Source organism: Bactrocera dorsalis, chromosome 1, assembly GCF_023373825.1.
Source record: "Bactrocera dorsalis isolate Fly_Bdor chromosome 1, ASM2337382v1, whole genome shotgun sequence".
Lineage (NCBI taxonomy): Eukaryota > Metazoa > Arthropoda > Insecta > Diptera > Tephritidae > Bactrocera > Bactrocera dorsalis.
In genome coordinates, this window is record NC_064303.1 from 31,295,652 (window position 1) to 31,317,153 (window position 21,502).

General features: G+C 35.6%; 4 protein-coding genes across 13 annotated transcripts in view; 1 reads left to right on the forward strand and 3 right to left on the reverse strand.

Moving 5' to 3' along the window:
- The window catches only part of LOC105223375 (uncharacterized), a 178,979-nt gene extending 161,695 nt beyond the window's left edge, over positions 1–17,284 (reverse strand). For 2 of the 10 annotated variants that reach the window (XM_049458302.1, XM_049458307.1), the window contains exons 1-9: positions 16,420–17,284; positions 16,217–16,317; positions 15,854–16,123; positions 11,544–12,063; positions 11,286–11,485; positions 2,012–2,066; positions 1,887–1,934; positions 286–437; positions 47–206 (exon numbers count right to left, since the gene is read on the reverse strand). In XM_049458302.1, the coding sequence (XP_049314259.1) occupies positions 47–206; positions 286–437; positions 1,887–1,934; positions 2,012–2,066; positions 11,286–11,485; positions 11,544–12,063; positions 15,854–16,123; positions 16,217–16,317; positions 16,420–16,801 (1,888 nt within the window). In that variant the 5' untranslated portion in view covers positions 16,802–17,284. Of the gene's footprint in view, positions 1–46; positions 207–285; positions 438–1,886; positions 1,935–2,011; positions 2,067–11,285; positions 11,486–11,543; positions 12,064–13,144; positions 13,281–13,914; positions 14,801–15,853; positions 16,124–16,216; positions 16,318–16,419 lie in introns of those variants that run through there. The other 8 variants (XM_049458314.1, XM_049458325.1, XM_049458351.1 and 5 more) reach the window with 8 other exon arrangements.
- On the reverse strand, positions 2,544–4,787 carry LOC115065923 (uncharacterized). Its single transcript, XM_049458372.1, has 4 exons — positions 3,451–4,787; positions 3,140–3,391; positions 2,924–3,078; positions 2,544–2,860 (listed from the first exon to the last, which is right to left on the reverse strand). The coding sequence occupies exons 2-4, from the start codon at positions 3,219–3,221 to the stop codon at positions 2,810–2,812; spliced, it is 288 nt and encodes a 95-aa protein (XP_049314329.1). The 5' UTR covers positions 3,222–3,391; positions 3,451–4,787; the 3' UTR covers positions 2,544–2,809.
- Positions 17,285–17,541: 257 nt separating the features above from the next.
- LOC105223376 (nuclear transcription factor Y subunit beta) lies at positions 17,542–19,650 on the forward strand. The gene is made up of 4 exons (XM_011201092.4): positions 17,542–17,809; positions 17,891–18,207; positions 18,267–18,336; positions 18,719–19,650. Exons 1-4 carry the CDS (start codon positions 17,734–17,736, stop codon positions 19,276–19,278), a joined length of 1,023 nt encoding a protein of 340 aa, XP_011199394.3. The 5' UTR covers positions 17,542–17,733; the 3' UTR covers positions 19,279–19,650.
- A 587-nt stretch (positions 19,651–20,237) lies between these two features.
- Positions 20,238–21,502, reverse strand: part of LOC105223377 (uncharacterized) — a 4,839-nt gene continuing 3,574 nt past the window's right edge. The window contains exons 5-6 of the mRNA XM_011201093.4: positions 21,089–21,432; positions 20,238–20,934 (exon numbers count right to left, since the gene is read on the reverse strand). Of these exons, the coding sequence (XP_011199395.2) occupies positions 20,605–20,934; positions 21,089–21,432 (674 nt within the window). The 3' untranslated portion in view covers positions 20,238–20,604. The remainder of the gene's footprint in view (positions 20,935–21,088; positions 21,433–21,502) is intronic.

The window sequence follows — 21,502 nt, forward strand, 5'->3', positions numbered from 1 at the left end:
CGACATACAATAGTAAGTGCACTATATACAGGCGCTAAACACTAACCTTTCAATGCTTTCGTCACGCTCAATGTGCGTATGGCTGGCTTTTCTAGTGTGCCTGTCCAGCAAAAATGCTGCGCAACGTGATCGCTCATTATGCGACGCCATGAGGCTTTCAGAAAATTAACAGAATTATATATGTGTTGTGCGGTTAATTCCGTTATCTGCAAATTAAATAAATAATATAATAAAAATTGAAGTATAAAATAATATTTATATTTAAATAACAGAAATTAAACTCACCAAATTTTGATATGCTTCTTCCGAGTTTTTAATCAGTTCTTCAAACACTTTAAAATCTAACACAGATTGGAATGGTGTTTCAGGTAAGACTTTTTTATAGTTCGTATGCTGACTGCATTGACTTTCTTTGGAAGTTATGGTACTGTTTTGATCTTTAACAAAAAGAATAATAATAATAAAAAAAAAAATTTCACTGTATTATACAAAAATAGGCACGATTCCGATTACTTTGGCGGCGGGGTAAAAAAACCGAATTTCCGTATAAATGGGGTATATACGGATAGGGGTGCTTCTATAGAGGTGGAATATCCAAAAATCATGTGAAAATAGCTAATATTTTTAAAAATATTCACGTTTAAAAATTCAAAAATTCGCACTAAGAACACATGCTATTTCTCCATGTTTCACAGAATTTTTCACGTTTTTCTTTCACTATAAATAAATATACACTCTTAACATTGAAATCAGTTCGATTTTCACTTTCATTTCTTAATTTTTCAGCCAAATTTAGTAATTTAAAATCACATATAAAATTTATGGCTGAAAAGTTTAGAGTGTTTATATTTACGAGGAAAACCAGCGTTGCCACACCTTAAAAACCAAAAGTGAAGAATTTTTTAGCGTTTCACAGCGTTTTTATATCGATATTCGCAATATACGAGTCTGATCGTGAATTGGCAAAAATGAGAAATACATACTAGGAAAATTTATAATTCATTATAATAATGACGGCGAATATCGATATTTTTATTTCTTTTTATTTTTCCAATTATTATTATTTTTATAATATGTATTTCTCATTTTTACAAATTTTCTTTCTGACTCTAATATTGAGAATATCGATATTTTAATTTCTTTTTATTTTTCCAATTAATAACATAAAATTAGATAACGCGCCATACATATTCGTGAATCGGAATTAAAAACGAATTTTTTAAGACAATTCCCGTGAAAATTGGTGCACGTTTTCGGAAAAGCCGCTCTGCTGAACATTTACCGTATATAATATTGCTTATTTGCTTAATAAATTTATACAAGAAAATATCCATATGCATGAATAGAGGAATTTTTGCGAAAAAAGAGGAATTTCAGCGAATTGCCTTATCATCACATGGCAGCGCTCCATTTCGTCGTAATTTTTGGTAAACAAATGAGGTTCAAACAAGTGTAAAATGTAATTTTTAAAATAAAGATTTTTTAGGTAAAAAACCTGTTAAATGTGTAAAATGTGGTTTTATTTAAAAGTTAATAGTGTAAATTAATTAATTTGAAGTGAAAAATGTGAAAAAAGTGCGTTTAATGTGGTGAAATAGCGTCTTGAAATGGTCCAATTTTGCGATTTTTCGGACTTTAAGGTCGAATATCTCGTAAACTAAGCGTTTGCGGACCCTATAACCCTATTTTTAATCAGGAGGACTTCCTCTTTCCAACGGTACCTTCAGATCGCGGCGCCAAAGTAATCGGAATTGTGGCCAAAAATATAATAATAAAATATCAATTTGAATCAATCAATTTGAAAATATGTATATGATTACAATAATAAAAAAAAAATTTATATAAACGAAAAAAAAAATTTAAATTTTAGTATTATTATTAAATACCTTTGACAAACGGTGCTTGTTTTATAATCGCTTTAAGTTCAGCAATCACTGAAAAATGCAAAAATTGTGATTTAAAGTAAATAAAATATTTATTTAATAAAATTTGATATAAGCATTATAGTTACCTCTTTTGGCCTCTTTGAGTACCGCTATTGGACTTGTAATAGTTTCAGAGAGACTCTAGATAAAAATAAAGATTATAAAACTAATTAAAAATTATGAACTTTTTTATTGAGCTATGTAGTATGGCTATTGTTATTAATTAAAATTATATTATTATTTCTTAAAGTTAATGATGTGATTATTTGCTGTTGCGACACTGCCATGTTGAAAAATAATGCATTAAAAATAATTTAACAATTGCATTCATTTTTTTTATAATAACAAATATTTTAAATTTTTTCGGTATATATTTTTTTTTAATTTTAACCTCAAAATAGCAAATTTAAAAAAGTTGAATCCCACTTTATAATTAAGAATTAATAAAATAATTGTATTGCATACGTCGTGTTCTACAATTACGGTTGTCTCTTGACAATGAGAGCACATTTTTAATAAAATATCAACACGATTTAGCTCTTTTTGTTTTAATTATATTTAAATATATTACGACGTATTTTAAAGTAAATAAAAATATTTGCTCTTGTTTCCAAAAACATATATTTAATACATATAATTCACAACTGAAATGTTATTGTCTCAAAAAAAAAATTATGAAAGTAATTTTTATTTAATCCATCATTGCTATGCACTGCGCCTGTTTATCAACTAAATTTGTATAACCGTCGAACTTTATTGCATCTGGAAAGGAAAACTGTCAATTACAAGTAACCATAATTGCACCAGATTGTGAATTGCCCTAGTATGAATCACTCATCCACCAAAAGTTGTATAATTCCCCGCGTTTATTTATTATTATGGCGTTAAAACTGATGCATACTTTTGCGTTCGAGTATACATTTGAAAGCTGGTAACTAATAATTTACATGCACGTTTCAAAACAGTTGAAGAATATAAAATACAAAATTCCTTCTTACATGTGCTGCTGCATTGCTGGCTATGTCGTGTTTAAAAGGACTCAATTCTTCTTTTTTGACTATGGGTAGGCATATATTTTGTTTAGACGCTTTTCTAACCAATGCTATTAGTTCATGCTGGTGCGTGAGTACCTTGTCGATTTTAGCAGTTAGCTCTGGTTGTAAAAAAGGTTACAATAATTTGTGGGAACACAAACAAACACATGTAATGTCTACCATCCATATGAAGTACACGCTGTTCTTGTTGATTTTCCAATTCAAGTTCCGCACTATTATTTAATTCTTGCGATATATCCATTAAGAAATGGTCGCGTAATATTTTTTTTTTGCTTGTTGAGTTATGTTTTATAACTTGCTAGCACCAGTCTGATATTGTTTGGTAAATAAAAAACTTTCTACAAACAATATATTTATGTTGAATTAATTAACCACCTATGCACAAGCTTAACTAATTGCTTTATTTTTTTGCTGTAAAATAGTGAAACATTAGTCTTAAATTAGAAGGGAGTATCCACACATGTGCTTACTTTTGCAATAATTTTATCCAAGATTTATTGTGATTTAATTCACAAACTTGAAAAATTTACACAAAACCGAACGTAATTGAAATTTTTGACAATGAACGAAAAGAATTAAGTCATAACATTGAAGTATTTTGAATATTTTTTTCAGTTAGCCGCGTTCTAATCGATAACCGATAAATGGAACAAATATAAATATCGGCAATGTGGTAACGGGGCATCTCGACAGGATAGAATCTATGTTTTACTAGCTGTATTGCCGTGCCTATTGCCTGTTGAGACTCCATACTAATTAGTTTGCCATATATTGTAAGCAATAAGCTGTCACTTCCGCAGTTTGACAGCGCAGTTTTCGTTTCTATGAAAATTTCGAAGAGGCAACGTATCCCATTTGCACATAAGCCGACGGCATTTTCTTTTCGGTAATACAAAATTTAGTAGAGCGAGTATTTCATTTAATTTATTTAACGCCAATCGGCACTATACATCTAATAACAATTATAATTATAAATAAGAGAACAGGCTTAAACGTATAAAATTAGAAATTAAACACGTAACCTAGTTCGTATGCTAGTATTTTAATAAAGCTTTTTTAACGATCCTTCTGAGGTTCTGTAGAGATCCGCTGAAGAAGTTGATATCACCGTGCAGAGAGTTTACCAATCTACAGATTCTTTCCTTTGGGCCATTGATTACAAAGTTTTTGTTCGATCGGCAAGTTTTCAGGATCCTCATCTGTCTAAAGTTAAGCTCATTTGGTACGATTTCAAAATCTGCGAGGATTTTTGGGGCATCAATTAGTCCATTGAGGATTTTGAATAAGAAGATGAGGTCTGCTACCTGCCTTCGAGATTTCAGGTCATTTATTTTCAGGGTTTTTCGGACGTCTTCTGTTGAATTGATATCGTTTATGTGTCTGTTATGAAATAGCAGCGCTTTGCAGAACTTGTGCTGGATTCTCTCTACTCTGTTGATCATTGAGTCTGTGAATGGGGACCAAATCACTGTTCCTTATTCTAGAATAGGTAGCACTAATGCTGAGAATAGGCAGGTTAACGAGCAATTGTTCTCAAATTCCCTACACATCCGATTAATCAACCCTAATACTTTGTATGCCTGCGAAGTAATTCTATCGATGTGTTTCTTGAAATTTAGTCTTCTGTCAATAGTTATACCCAGGTCTCTGATGTTTTCAACTTCCGTGAGTCTTTGGTCGTTCAACGTGTAGGTTAAAGGTACCTGCGTATGCGCACGGGTGAAGGACATCACTGCGCATTTTTTCATATTCAAAACAAGTTTATTTATCTTACACCAGTTATACAGCTCATCTATATCGTTTTGTAAGATGTGAATATCAGAAACGGTGGAAATTCTACGAAAAATTTTTAAATCGTCAGCGTATAATAAGTATTCAGACTGCAGTTTCCTCCCAATGTCATTCACAAATATGTTGAAGAGTATGGGTCCAAGGTGGGATCCCTGGGGAACACCAGATGTGACATCATACTCATCTGAAATGTGTCCATCGGTTCTTATTTGCAACCTTCTTCCTGTTAGGTACGATCTGATCCAGGGTAGTGCATTGCAATTCACTCCATAATTTTTTAGCTTCACCATAAGAGTCCACTTTGTCGAATGCCTTGCTAAAGTCCGTATATATTGAATGAACTGGAATACCACTGTCCATGGCCTTCAAGATGTAGTTGACATAGGAATATATGTTTGTGTGTGTAGTGGATCGTGCTGCTTAGGAGAAATGATATTTCTAAATGATGATATCAACTGAGGCAGGACAATTTTCTCAAACCGTTTTGCTAATGCAGATTGGATACATACAGGTCTATAATTGGTGACGTCAGATCTTGGGCCGTTTTTGTGGATGGGACTGATGAACGACGATTTCCACGCCGATGGAAAGGTTCCGTGATAAAAAGACTTACTGAATATATGCGTGATAGGTTCACAGAGCCCAACAGCACAGTAGCGTAGAAATATATTAGGCAGCCCATCAGGTCCTGCTCCTTTTTTTTGGATCCAGGGCCAACAGCTGCTTAAAAACTTCATTGAGGCTAGCATCAAATTCATTTAGCTCCACATTTCCTACAATGTCAGCAGATTGATGATGACCAACTCCGCGGGGGCTCATTGTATAGGTCTCTTTGAAGTAAGATGCGAAGATATTACTAAACTCCGCACCCGAATGAGCGGTTAGGTCATTCCATGTCATGGTAGCTGGGACTCCCATGTCGGTACCCCTTTTGTTCTTGACAAACCTCCAGAATTCATTTTTGTCTGAAGAGACTAGATTTTCCACTTTATTAATGTATGACTTATAGCATATTGCACCTAATTTCTTGCATTCGAGTCTCAGTTGGCTAAAACATCTATAATTTGACTTAGTTTTATTCCTCCTATATCTGATATGTGCAGATTTCTTCAATTTAATTTTATTTTTAAGTTCTTTAGAGAACCAGCAGGGAAATTTACTTGGTTTCCTCGAATATACCGGGACGAACTGAGAAATACCTTCTTGTACTTTATTATAAAACCAACTAACCTTATCATCCACTTCTTTTATTTTGTATAGCTCAATCCAGTTAGATCTTAAAAAGAAAGCATTAAGACTCACATAGTCGGCGTTCTTAAACGAATAAGAAGGAGGATAGTTTGGTATTAGGCTAGGCTGAAAATCCAAGGAGATCTCCAGAGGCGGGATATTTATCCACAGTCGTGAAAGCAAGAGTTTCGTTGATTGAGAGATCCAAATTACTGAAACATAAATCCAACAGTTTATTATTTTTATTTAAGATGTTATTGAATTGTTGACACTCAATAAGGGCAGTGGTATCGTACAGCAGCTTCTCGCTATCAAAGCGCGGTGTACTGCTGGGCAAATTGTAGTCTCCCACTATCATGATCCTTGAATCCGGAAATTTTTCTCTCAAATGTATTAATGTTTCAGTATGGGCATAGTATATCTCATAATTCTAATTCCTTATGAAGATTTGTTTTAGGTTATTGTTCCCAATGGATATAAGCTCAGCTTTAATTATTCGTTTAAAAGCAATCAGGACACCACCTCCTCTCTCGCATCCTGTCGAAGTATCTCTGTCCTTCCTTAGTGTGATATAGGAGCTATCGATGAATTCGTTATTTTGAATAGATGAGTAAAGCCAGGACTCTGTGATACATATTACGTCGTGCGAACTACTTGCTGATGAGGTTAGGAACTCGCTCTGTTTTGTCCTTAGACCTCGCGTATTCTGGTAGAATACTTGTAGCTGCTTTAGATTTCCTTTCCTCGGCGACTTGGCGAAAGTTTGTGTTAACAATTTTAGGCGTGCCATTCACGTATTTAATGGTTTTGTTTTTCACGCCACTTTCATTCAGCAATTTAAGTTTTTCCCTCAGTGATTGCAAATGTGACTGCTGAGCCGGAGTGAGATCTGACTTGAACGAGACTCGTGTGCCAGGATCAGGTTTGGATCTTAGTATACTTCTGGCATAAGTGACAGACTGTGTCTCAATCAGCAAAGGCCTAGAGCGATCGGGTGTTGGACGCCCTAGCCTGCGTAACCTGAACGATTTCATATTGTCATGGAGCTCTTCAGGAATGACTGATGATAACCGTGCTCCATCTTCTTCTAGACGTACTTTAACGTCTACCGCCTTGGAATCGGTAATATTAAATGCGACCACATTGGCTTCCCGCTTCTTACGCTCATTGATCTCCGTAATAACCTCCTCTGAAGGAAGTGAAGAGAATGAACTTAATTTGTTTTCTATTTCCGCAACTCGTTTATCTAAATGTGAGCACTTTTTCGACATAGCCTCGTTCAGTTTATTTATCTCACTCCTTATATCTGAGAGGTTACCCTCAATCGACTGCTTAAATTTATCGAACTTCGACTCAATTTTGCTTGACAGTTTGATGTGTAAATTTTCATATTTATCGAGGGATTCGTCGTCTGTGACGTCACTGTCAACTAACTTAGAATCTCGCTGGGCATCTGATATCCTTACACTAACCTCGCAAAGACACTTGTCGCACTTCCAAACTGATTTGTTTTTTAATACTTTATTAGCTGTAGCCCTAAATTCTTCGCTGCTGAGTCCGGTACACCGAACGTGATGCCAGTACCTGCATTGAGCACATTGAATGCTGCTGGTACCTTCACGAATAACATTAAGACAAGCCCCGCAAGCAAATTTGCTGGTTGACTTTTTAGGAGGCATAATCACCGTACTTATTGTTCACTTCGATTACTTTCGATTACTTTCACCTAACTTAACAAATCGTTAAGCAATTAAATTTAGATATTTATGAAAATAAATAAAACAACTAATAAATGATCAGCACAAAATTTAGCACTTGTTGTTTAGCCCAGCAGAATGTAGTGATATATGACGGCACGAAAATAAACATGGGGTTTGGTCTGAAATATTTTACAGCCATTGCCAATAATTTTCTGCGTGTGTTTGTTGTTGTGCCGTTGCACTACAATTCGTGCAGAAAATTTCCAATTAAATCGATTAAACTAGAGGAGGCACCGATTATAATGAGTGGTATGTAAGTTTTCAAGTAGTTTTCAGCGAAAACTGGGTTTCAATGTGTTTTTGTTTGACAGATTTTAAATGGACGAAAACAGAAGTTTTAGGGCGAAAACCAGTTTTTCTCACGAAAACATGTTTTCATTGTCGGTCCGAACATAATACATATAAGGCTTCTAGGGGCATTTGATCAAAGTAGTAACATTTTTCTCTGTTGAAGAAACATAATGATAAAGTCGAAACAAAAACTTCCAAAGCTGTGAAAAATACTAATACAGATACTCAACCTAGTCACCCCTACATAGGGTTGTGCGCTGGGTTTGGGACCCGCCACGTAAAAAAACACCCCCAGCGAATATTAACAACCAGCCTCGGATGAGAGACCCCCTTTTGATTACAACCATGGAAAACGAAATAAGGACTACGAATTGAGGGTATGCACCTGGAATGTCCGGTCCTTTAATTGGGAAGGTGCCGCTGCCCAGTTGGTTGATGTCCTCGTGAAAATAAAGGCTGACATCACCGCCGTCCAAGAAATGCGATGGACGGGATAAGGACAGAGACGAGTAGGTCCTTGTGACATTTACTACAGTGGCCATATAAAGGAGCGCAAGTTTGGTGTTGGATTCGTGGTGGGAGAGAGACTCCGTCGCCGAGTACTATCATTCACTCCGGAGAATGAACGTCTAGCCACAATCCGCATCAAAGCGAGGTTCTTCAACATATCGCTGATTTGCGCCCACGCCCCGACGGAAGAGAAGGACGATGTGACCAAAGATGCTTTTTATGAGTGCTTGGAGCGCACTTATGAGAGATGCCCCCGCCACGATGTCAAAATCGTGCTTGGCGACTTCAACGCCAGGGTGGGCAAAGAAGGTATCTTTGGTACTACGGTCGGTAAATTCAGTCTACACGAGGAAACATCCCCAAATGGGCTGAGGCTGATCGACTTCGCCGGGGCCCGAAATATGTTATCTGTAGTACTAGATTCCAGCATAAGAAGATACATCAAGCTACCTGGCTGTCTCCGGATCGAAAAACCACCAACCAGATCGATCATGTTGTGATAGACGGAAGACACGTCTCCAGTGTTTTAGATGTGCGTGCGCTCCGAAGTCCTAACATCGACTCGGACCACTATATTGTTGCAGCCAAAATTCGCACCCGCCTCTGTGCCGACGTCGAGAAGCTGCAATCACAACAAACAACCGAACGATTTTCCACTCGGCTTGCACTGCTGCTCTCTGAGAGCACTCGTCAACAACTCGGTATAAGGGAACTGTGGGACGGAATTTCAAACTCCTTACGTACAGCTGCAACCGAAACCATTGGTTTTAGGAAAGTGCAAAAGAACAGCTGGTACGACGAGGAATGCCGTGTCGCAACGGAAAGAAAACAGGCTGCCTACCCCGCAACGTTACGATCGACCACAACATGTGCGGGATGGGATAGATACCGAGTGTTGAAAAGGGAAGCGAGACGCATTTGCAGACAGAAAAAGAAAGAGGCCGAAATGCGTAAGTACGAAGAGCTTGATAAGCTGGCCGACAAGGGTAATGCTCGAAAATTCTACAAAAAAAATGCGGCGGCTTACAGAAGGTTTCAAGACCGGAGCATGCTCATGTAGAACCCCCCCAAGGTGATCTAGTCACCAATGCCCAGAGCATACTTAATTTATGGAGGGACCACTTCTCCAGCCTGCTGAATGGCAGTGCACACACAACGCCAGGAGAAGACGAACCCGATACCTCAATCAATGACGTTGGAGCAGACGTTCCATTGCCCGACCAAGAAGAAGTTCGAATAGCAATTACCCGCCTGAAGAACAACAAAGCGGTGGGGGCGGATGGATTGCCAGCCTAGCTGTTCAAACACGACGGCAAAGAACTGATAAGGAGCATGCATCAGCTTCTTTGTAAAAAATGGTCGGACGAAAGCATGCCCAACGATTGGAATTTAAGTGTGCTATGCCCAATCCACAAAAAAGAAGACCCCACAATCTGCGGCAACTACCGTGGGATAAGCCTCCTCAACATCGCATATAAGGTTCTATCGAGCGTATTGTGTGAAAGATTAAAGCCCACCGTTAACAAACTGATTGGACCTTATCAGTGTGGCTTTAGACCTGGTAAATCAACAACTGACCAGATATTCACCATGCGCTAAATCTTGGAAAAGACCCGTGAAAGGAGAATCGACACTCACCACCTATTCGTCGATTTCAAAGCTGCTTTCGACAGCACGAAAAGGAGCTGCCTTTATGCCGCGATGTCTGAATTTGGTATCCCCGCAAAACTAATACGGCTGTGTAAACTCACGTTGAGCGGCACCAAAAGCTCCGTCAGGATCGGGAAGGATCTCTCCGAGCCGTTCGATACCAAAAAAGGTTTTAGACAAGGCGACCCCCTATCGTGCGACTTTTTTTAATCTGCTGCTGGAGAAAATAGTTCGAGCTGCAGAACTTAATCGAGCAGGTACAATCTTTTATAAGAGTGTACAGCTGCTGGCGTATGCCGATGATATTGATATCATCGGCCTCAACACCCGCGCCGTTAGTTCTGCTTTCTCCAGACTGGACAAGGACTCTCTCGACGAACAAAAACCAAACTCTATAAGTCACTCATAATACCCGTCCTGCTATATGGTGCAGAGGCTTGGACGATGATAACATCTGATGAGTTGACGTTGCGAGTTTTCGAGAGTATTTGACGCTGTACCCGCCGGGGGAAGCAGAGGAAGACCTCCACTCCGTTGGAAGGACCAGGTGGAGAAGGACCTGGCTACGCTTGGAATATCCAATTGGCGCCACATAGCGAAAAGAAGAAACGACTGGCGCGCTGTTGTTAACTCGGCTATAATCGCGTAAGCGGTGCCTACGCCAATTAAGCGCGCTGTTGTTAACTCGGCTATAATCGCGTAAGCGGTGCCTACGCCAATTAAGAAGAAAGGTTTATAAACATGATGTTTTAGAATAGTTGGTTATGAAGTTAAGCACTATTACTCTTCGATGGAGAGCATTGAATATTCCAGTGAAATAGTATTTGGTTCAAGCAGCGTCATTAATATCAAAAAAACGTGCGTGCTGCTAATGTTCAATGGTTGAACCGATTGAGGGTTTTTGTGAAAGGAAAGGTAAACATTTCGAATAAAAATTTGACCATTGCTAGTATATGCATAACTAAATAAAATTGTCTTTAATAAAAAAATATGTTATAGTTTTATAAAGGCCAGAACTTGTAACAGCGTCTTATGGCAGCACTGAGTAAAAAAAAAAACAATATTTTACTTACATGTATCGTGCGCCAATCTACTAATAATGCACGAAATCGTATACGCGCACCAATATCACGCCCACATATATCTCTGACGTCCACCTCTTCTATATACTGCAAGTAGTCTAAGCCAATATTCATGTCCTTCAATTTAGCCCAGTAATGCTGCAGTCTATGTTTATTTAGAAGTTTCAAAAAATCATGTTCATGCTTTGAAACTATTTCAAAAAGGAAAGTAAAAATGTTATAAAAAAAAAATATTATTTTTCTATCTACCTTTTGTTTGATCGTCTGTTGTTGCGTCTGAGGGTATGGACTCCTCACTAGTTTGACAACCATCATCTTCATTATCATCATCATCACCAATACATGAAATAATATTAGTCTCAACTAATTGGATAGGATCGAGAAAACTACTATGGGCGCCATTTGAAGTATCGGGCATATCATGCTTTAAAGCCAGTTCCCACTGTTTTTGCTCATCGCTGGAAACCGACGGTATTGTTTTGATCCTTTTACACATACCACCAAGTTCTTCATTGTCCGTTTTCGTTTCGACTCCGCAGTTTTCATTGGAGTTATTGGTACAGTTATTTCCAATGTCCATAATGTCAAGTGTGGGTTCGACTTTAACGTTTGTAGATAATGTGGCGACGCTGATTAAGTTCTGAGCTTCGTCGACACTTTGTGCGTTAGTTTTATCTTGCATTCTTATAAGAGATTGGGGTTTTGTTTGAAAATAATCTTCAGATATAGTACTGATGCAGCTTTTTGAATCGTCTCTAGGTATAGAATTCTGAAATAAACAAGAAAAAAACACGTTAAATTTGGCTGTATAAAAGATCTTTATCTTAATTTCGATAGAACAGTTTGAGTGGCAGCTATATGAGGAATTTGTTCGTATATTATAGTTTTGCTGGTAACAATAATCTGCATATTACGACAAGATACTTTCTCAAATAAAAAGTTTCTGTACAAAGACTCGAGTTTGATAGGTCAGTTTGTATGACAGCTATATCTGACAAATGAGCAGTTCCTTCAAAGAAAATTACATGTTCAAAAGATCGTTACCTCAAAACCTGTAGAACTAGTTACTTTAAGTGGATGTTTTTGTTCTTAACATTTTTTTGTAAAACTATACTTGCTTTTCAGAAATATTTCTAATAATGCTTCGTTTATACATTTCTTTTTACAATTATTATTATTATTTTTTTTTTTTTGCATGAAAAACAGTGTGTAAATTGTCTGGCAATTTAATGTATTTATCTGTGCTGATAAATCATTTTACTATTGTACGCGCATGCTTATGGTCAGTCAGTTTTTCAATACTTCGCCTTAAGAAAGTATAAAACATATGCACATATGTATGTATTGTTACGAATTTACTGCTTGCTAGTTCACTTTGTTAGGTTCGTATCTCTGGATTGACAAATAAAACCAAAACTGTTTAATTTAATTCAACAACTCTTTATTTCACAACTCGTCTACACTATAGCAGTTTACTTTTAGCACTGGTTACTTCTCGCTGATGCCGACATGTCCTTCTAGAATATTGCGTCTGGAAATTACCAGAACATAATGCTATACGGCGCCAGACGCAAGCAGACAGCCGCGGCGCCAGACTCAGTAATTGTTGAAGTAGACAAGCAGACAGTGCGGCGCCAGATGTCTATTGTTTCGACAAGCAGACAGCCGCGGCGCCAGATGTCTACAACAAGACAAATGCTATTCCATATACCTACAGCTGTTGTTCATAATAAGGGATGCATATAGCAATACAAATACAACTTAATACTACTTTTTGTAACAGTATGTATACATTTAACCTATTGTTAAAAGAGGCGGCAGGAATGACCGCATAAAACATATTTATTCACCTTCTGATAATCTCTTCCAAACCGCATGCGTCGTGCAGCTCTACTCCGCTGATTGTTGAGGTCTGCTTTTTTTCTCGGCATTTTCACATAATTATGCTTCGTTTCTTATGTTGTGATATTCAAATTATTTATTTTCCTTTTTTTTGTAAATAAATAAGTTATTAAAACAAGGAATATTTTTTAATTAAAACCGTTTAGTTTAATTTGTAATAGGCTAGACAGTGAACAACGCAGAATCGTGGGTCGTGTCAGCTGGCACGACCTATCTTATGGGCGCGCAATGTAACTGAACAGTGAAAAACGCTACTCCCTTCTCTCTGACGTGACGATGACGTGAGAATCCGCGACATTTGGATTTTGCCGCCGCAAACGTCGCAGCTGATTGCTCTCTCACAACGCAGGGTTGCCAATACCGATATACTGCAGTAATTATCAACTTTTACAATTCAATCTGTTCAATATGTTTGAAATTTTCTTAAAATAACTCAAAATCAGAGTCGAATGCTATTATTTATAAATATATAAACTATTTTTAATAGTTTGTTTTCAGTTTTGATATTTTATATTGTAAAAAATTGTAATTGAAAACAAAGATGTGCTCAAAACTATATGTATATGCGTATTGGGCAATGGTAACATTGTTCAAATGAAAACAAAGCAAAGATGGCTGATTTCTGCGTTTTTGACTGTGCACACATTTTGTCGATAAGGAAGGAAAAGGAAGGAAGGGAGTAGCGTTTTTCAGTGGCTAGCCTTTAACTAAATAATACCTTACGTATTATAGCAGGAACAGCGAAAAACGCTTCTCCCTTCCTCAGTTCCCGTCCGTAGAATGCAAAATGTGCCCGTAGAAATCAGCCATCTATGTTTGTTTTCATTTTGTGGGGAACGATACACCACAATTATTAAAACGTTACAAATATTTATTTAATAAGCACTTCTATTCTTTATGGCGTCTAGACAAAGAGGGACGCTTCTAAAAATTCAAAACTAAGAATTAGGAATTCAGTGGAAATTGAAATTCCAAGAATGTACAGAGAATGAATAACTGACAAAACAGAGTTGCCATATCTGAGTGCCCACAATTTCAACAATGTTGCGTGTATGATTATTTACAAAAGCTTTCAAACTGTTGGCTTCCCATATATGTATATTAACAATACAAATCGATAGTTAACAAATTTATCGATTATGCAGGCTAACACTCAATTTGCTTCTTTGAATTTTTAAACTGATTCTAGTTAATTTGGGTGCGCTGAATTCAAATCTGAAATCAGTTTGTCTCTATCTCTCTAGTTTTCTTGATATAGCTTTTTATGCCCTCCACTTAACGTATGACTTAATTTGTAATTAAAATAGAATTAATTAACTAATTCAACAAAATATATTATTCCAAAAAAACATTACTATTTAATTTGAAGGTAAAGGTTCAGGAGAGCGGCTTTTCCGAAAACGTGCACCAATTTTCACGGGAAAGGTCTTAAAATTCGTGTTTTTAATTCCAATTTACGAATATATATGGCGCGTTATCTAATTTTATGTATTTTTGCAATAAAAACAATAAATAATATTTCGATTTTGCACAATATTCACGCTATAAATGGCATCACTGTTCGAAATTCAATTGAAAACTAGTGATACAAGCAGTGATCGTTTCGAAATATCGATACTCTCGATATTCGAGACTAAACAAGAATTTATAAAAATGACAGATATATAATAGAAAAATATTATTAATTGGAAAAATAAAAATAAATTAAAATATCGATATTCTCAATATTCGAGTTTGAAAGAAAATTGGTAAAAATGAGAAATACGCAATAGAAAAATAATAATAATTGGGAAAATATAAATAAATTAAAATATCGATATTCTCAAAATTTGAGGCTGATCGAGAATTGGTAGAAATGAGAAATACATAATAGGAAAATTTATAATTCATTATTATTGCGGAAAGAAGAAGAATTTGGACACATAAGAATTTTGAACACCGGGGTTTTGGACCGACCAGGGATATTATTTTTCGAGCGCTCGAAAATAATATCCCTGGTCGGTCCAAAACCCCTCTTATGTGTCCTTCTTCTTCTTTCTGCAATAATAATGAATTATAAATTTTCCTATTATGTATTTCTCATTTTTACCAATTCTCGATCAGCCTCAAATATTGAGAGTATCGATAATTCGAAAACGATCATGAATCAATAGTGGCCATTCGAATTTACAACAGCTGTGCCATAATTTCGAACATACCTTGCCATTTTCGTTGAAGTGAAGTGATTGTAAAGTTTTTCATATTTTTATAAAAATAACAAAAAAAACCTATTTATCTTATTGATTAACGAAAGAACATCAATAATTACGTGAATATAACTTATAGAAAGTATAATTTCAACATCCAAAGACGTGTAAAGTGCAAAAGTGAATTTTTGATTTCGGGAAATACGATGTTTTTTGATAAAAACAAAGAAAATACTGATTTTAAAGGCACGCGCCTAACATATTCGTAAATTAGGACTAAAAACGAGTATTTTAAAACCTTTCCCGTGAAAATTGGTGTACGTTTTCGGAAAAGCCGCTCTCCGAACCTTTACCAATTTGAACTTAAAAGCTGAGGTAGGAGAATAAAAGTAAACGCGCTTTCACTATATACATATGTCCAGTTATAAAAGATACGAATAAATCATTACGATCTTAAATTTGCTTGATTACCTTTAACTTCATTTGCAAAAGTTTAGTTTTTAGTCTGGCTTCCTTTAGCTCCCATTTTTGCTTTTCTACAATTAATTTGTGCTTTTCAAATTCCCATCTGTGTTTTTCAGCTTCTCTTTTGTTTCTCTTACAATCCCAGCGATGTTTTTCGGCAGATCGCAAATTATTTACATTATAACATGGTTTTCGATCCGGTCTTCGAGAAGGAGTGATTTTTCTAGTCTGTGCAGAGTGGTTTGAATTTGATGACAACCACTTGTTTTCGCTTTCCTATAATGTTAATATTACTTATTTTAGAACATAATTTACTTATGCAAATATACCGATTGATTTACATACATATGTATGTGTGAATTCACTCACCTTTTGAACAGTCTCGGAATCTTGAATCGGATCGTCAAAATTAGAGCTCTGCGATGTAGCATTAAAACTATTATTCATTTCAGGGTCAGTCTCAAATGTGTCTGTGACAAAATAAATAAAATTTATTACAACATAAAAAATTAAATCAAAAATAAGTGTAAATTACTGAATGCTGCTATATAGTTTAAATTAAATTAACTCACCATTGTTTTCGACATCATTTGAGCTACAGTCTGCTGAAAATCCTACTATAGCTGATAGTTTTTCAATATTTTCATCAAATAACAACTTTTGAAATGTTTGTTCATCATCGTTTCTGTCTTTGCTTTCCATTCGTCTTAATTTACGCTTCAAATTATCATATTTTTCTCGTAGATTTTTTGATCCTCTTCTAAAGCCAAACTTATTACCGAATTCAATATCAATATTTTCCCATGCTTTTCGTTTCTCCTCCCAAATCTGCGCATCAGTTAGTTTACTTTCAATTACATTAACGTATTTATGTGCCAATGATAGTAAAAAACTTTCTTCAGCAGGCGTAAAATTAGGTAGTCGGTTTCGTTTTTGCTTATGGGTCATTCTCATTGACTTGTATTAGATGTAGCAACAGTGGATATTAACTTCAAACACTTTGTTGCTATGGCACGTTATCCTTAGTTCTACTAGTTTTGTAGTACATATGTATAACAACGCTGTCATTTTATTACTAAACATAAATATGTTGATTGCAATGTTACGTTATCCTTACTTTTTCGTTATAAGCCATTTCTTTATACCTTAGTTCAGAAATCCTAAATAGATAAGGCGTAAAAACAATGCGTCTATAATGCCTTTAGACCGGCAGTTTCTATGTAATGCCGCTTATGGGCAGCTGCTGTTAATGCGTTAGATAAAAGGCTCATTTCAACATTAAATCACAATCCATAAACTAGTCAACTTATTAATTTAAGTTTCTATCCACTTTTAAACTAATAATTATCGTATTATTTAAGACTTTTATGAACGCAAATAATTAACAAATCACAAATTTAACTTGGGCACGCTCCTTCTCACCGGCAGTGTTGCCACATATAATTAGGTTAATTGCAAACGATTGCACCGATTAATTTTAAGTTCTACGTAGGCATTTTTCATTTTAAATTTATGATTTGAAAAAATAATGGCTAGGACTAATTAAGTTTTATGTTCTTCCCTATTCTTTGGGGTAGTTTTTGGTTATACGGCTTAAAATCTCTGTCTATAAATGATTGAAAATAAAAGCGATAGCATCATAATTATTTATCACAAACGATAAACGTTCTCTGACGATAGTGTACGATAATACAAAACTTCAAAGGCCGGGCAGCACTGCAGCGTAAACAAATGCGAAAAATTGAACAAAAGAGGTTGGAATGACAATAAAGCTGTCAAAGTTGTTGATGCATACACTTTTTTACACAGTTTTATAAAAGTACAATTTAACAGAAAAAATTGAAATAAATATATTAATTAGATCTTTAAAGTGAAATAAACTTAATATGAGTACTAGCGGTGATTCACAACCTTATTTGAATGATTTTATGATGCGAGACGATGAGGATGGCGTGTCAGGGGGTAAGTGTGCTGTATTTGTTCATAACTGAATGAGGAAACAGAAAATTACAATTTACAATGTAATTATATGTATGTATGTAGATGATGAATCAGATAACAAGCATAGCGGCGGAAATTATATGCTACGTGAACAGGATCGCTTTCTACCCATTTGCAATATTATAAAGATTATGAAGGTGCCTGTACCAGAGAATGGTAAAATCGCTAAAGACGCTCGTGAATGCATACAGGAATGTGTTTCCGAATTTATATCCTTTATCACTTCGGAAGCTATAGAGCGTAGTATAGCAGAAAACAGAAAGACCGTAAATGGTGATGATTTATTGTATGCGTTTGCCAATTTGGGTTTCGACAACTACGTTGAGCCATTATCTATGTACCTACACAAATTTCGTGAGGTAAGTTGATGTTTAACGTGAAGTATATGATATAAATAATTATTTAGTTTACTGTCTAGTCAACCAAATCGGATCGTAATTTATATAGTGAGACAAATATGCTGCAAGATGATTCTTCAACTGAATTTCGTAAGACAGATCTGTCGTAAAAATAGCGCTTATCCAATTATATATAAATATATTTATTTAAATTGTTGAATTGGATTAAAAAAATAATAACATAATACTGTTAAAGGCAACACTACACAAGTTTACACAATGTAAAAATGACACGCATGTACATACAATCATTTACAGCACCTTTATCTAGCAGATTATGGCTAAATTGAGTTAAATATGCACTGTTTTCCCACCAATAACCATTTACACATATTGAGTTTCAAAATTTATATTATTTATTAAAACAAAGTTATATTAAATTAATTCAAGTGTGTGTATATAAGTTGCGATGTTTATGTGAATGCTATATCTAGTAAGTTTAAAGTACAAAACAAACAACAAATTTCTACAGCAATAAATGCGGACAACAGTAATACAACCATCATAACAACAAAAGCAATGACAACACATACTGGTGCATTAACAATAACAACAAATGCTATCAACCACACTACTGCATCTGTAGCCAACACTATCAACACCTATTCGGATGTGAAATTGTTTGAAATAATCGAAGCAAACCAGCACCAACAGCAAACACATCATCAACAACAGCAGCAGCGTCAACAAAATGGTATTCATAGCATCACTATAACTCCAACAACAACCACATCAGCTGTGCCACTTAATTTATTAAGTACCGGTTGCAATCAAGCAAGCAACTTAACTCCAGTTGGTACAACCAATACACTAAACACAACAACATTAGGCTCCGTACGTCGGTCGGCGCGTCTACAAACTCGTCCTACTCAACTGCCGATAGTCACAACAGTGGCTAACGAAACGCCTGGCGCTATAATGAATGCGGATCAAATGATATTCTTTGATGCTGACGAATTGCATCAACATGTTTTGCAGCAACAACAACAACAGCACCATGTTAATGGCAATAATAATTATATGCATATGTAGAACATAATTAAGCATTGATATTGTCGATGTAACGAATTTAATGTGGTCATTCTGTTTTAATTGCATAAATGGTAGAAGCTAGAATGATAAATTAAAGTGAAAAGCCTAGAAGAGCGGTTTCATTTATAAGTGAAATATTTTCGTTCGATTTGATGTAATATTAATATATAATTGTTTTAAAGTGTTGCATAATTATATTATGTTCTGTAGTTTTGTTATTTATAATTTTCTAAAGTGTGTTTAGGTTATGGTTGAGGCAAATTGTGTGTTGTCACAAAACTGATAAATATTTTGTACGCAGCGAACTTATTTTTTATAAAATGAAAATATTAACTTTAGTTATATTCATAATAAATATATAAATATAAATATTTTGTATTCTTTCGAATTTATATAGAAATGTCGGGTCTACGCAATGTTTTCTGCCACTACAGCAACAAGAAAGCTTTTTGTGTAGAATTTATCTTTGATAAATAAAAGGTTAGAAGTAAAAAATACTGACCTGGGTGGTAGACATAAAGTGATGAGCAAGAGAAAACGTTAACTTCGATTGTTCCCAAACTAGAATACTCCTCGCAAGTACTTTGTTGGTGTTGTTGTGTCGGTTATCTAAGGTACAAGTACTTAATTTTAAGCCTTCAGTTTGTTTGGCACCTTCATGCTAAAGCGGTTCGATTTCGTCGGTTCCGACAAATGAGCAGCTATTTACGAAGAAAAGATCATGGGCGCGGCTTCTGATCGATATTTCAAAACCTTAGGAACAAATGCGCGCATGTGTAGACGGACAGATGAAAATGGCTAACTTTGCTCAGTTCGTAATGATCATCATTTGGATATATGTATACATACATTTTTTATAACAAACCTCAACATCACACAACCGGGTTGAACGTAAAGTATGGATCAAGAAAATTTATAATAGGCTACTAAATTACAAGAACAACAAATCAAACTTCTCATACCAAATATTTTAATTTATAAACAATTTATTTCAAAAAAATATTTATGATCCTCTGAAGACACTTATCTCTAAAGTAAATATATGCATGTGTGCGTGTTAATCTATAAAAACAACGCACATACCTACAAACTAGCTATACTATAGTGTGAGTAATTGTTACACAATATAATAAACAATGTGGAAACTTAATAACTACAGTTTTTAGTAAGAAATCGCAATATTTTAGCATATCGAGTAACAATATAACCTATTGGCTTCGCAAAACATAATTTCCATACAATTTCAGCATAACTAGTATATACACAATCGAATTCGTTAACTACGAATCATATAACAATTTAATTAAAAAGATAAACAACTATTTGTTATTTGTTTTGAATTTCCGATAAAACCTCTGGTACATCAACAGTATCAGCATTCATGTCATCATCACCTTCAGCAGCATCATCATCTGGGTCGGCCGGTTGTGGTTCGAACACGACACGTCCACGTATGACACGTACGCGTGGACCAATCGCACGCGTATTTAATTCAAATTGTCCACAAGTTTCCGGACGTGTGGCACGATGCATACTTAGACCGCTGATACAGGAGAATTGTTTGTTACAGCCATAACATTTGTAACGTTTCATGCCAATGTGGCGCGACAAATGTGAAATCAGCGTTTCCCGATGCGTGAAACTTTGTGAGCAAATCTAAAAGGAGTATATGTTATTGAAATAATTACAAAAGCAAATATAGACTATGTATATTAGAGTGGTCGTTATGTTGCCGTTTGACGTTTGCAAAATATGAGAACAATTAATTTAAGAAACAACGAACAACTTAATGTATGTATATGATACTAACCTCGCAAACGAATGGACGTTCGCCGGTATGTGTGCGATGATGTACAGTAACTTGACCGCGTGTGCGAAAACGTTTATCACAGTAGTTGCACTTATGCGGCAATACGCCCGTATGTATGGTGCGATGACAATTCAGCGTGCTGGTCGAGAAGAAAAATTTGTGACAGACATCGCATTCGTGTTGTGGATTGCGTCCACAACTATTACGCATATGTTCTCTGATCATGGATCGCGTTGAATAGCGGCGGCTACATTTCGGACAAATATAACCTTCAGGATTAACTTTAGGTTTGCTTCTGCACCGATTGCGGGTTAAGTGTGGTGAACGTGGTCTTGGCGGCAAGTCTGTAGGTAAGTGATTATTATTGAGGTGAAAAAAGCACTGAACTATTTTTAACGATTTTCGCTTTTATTA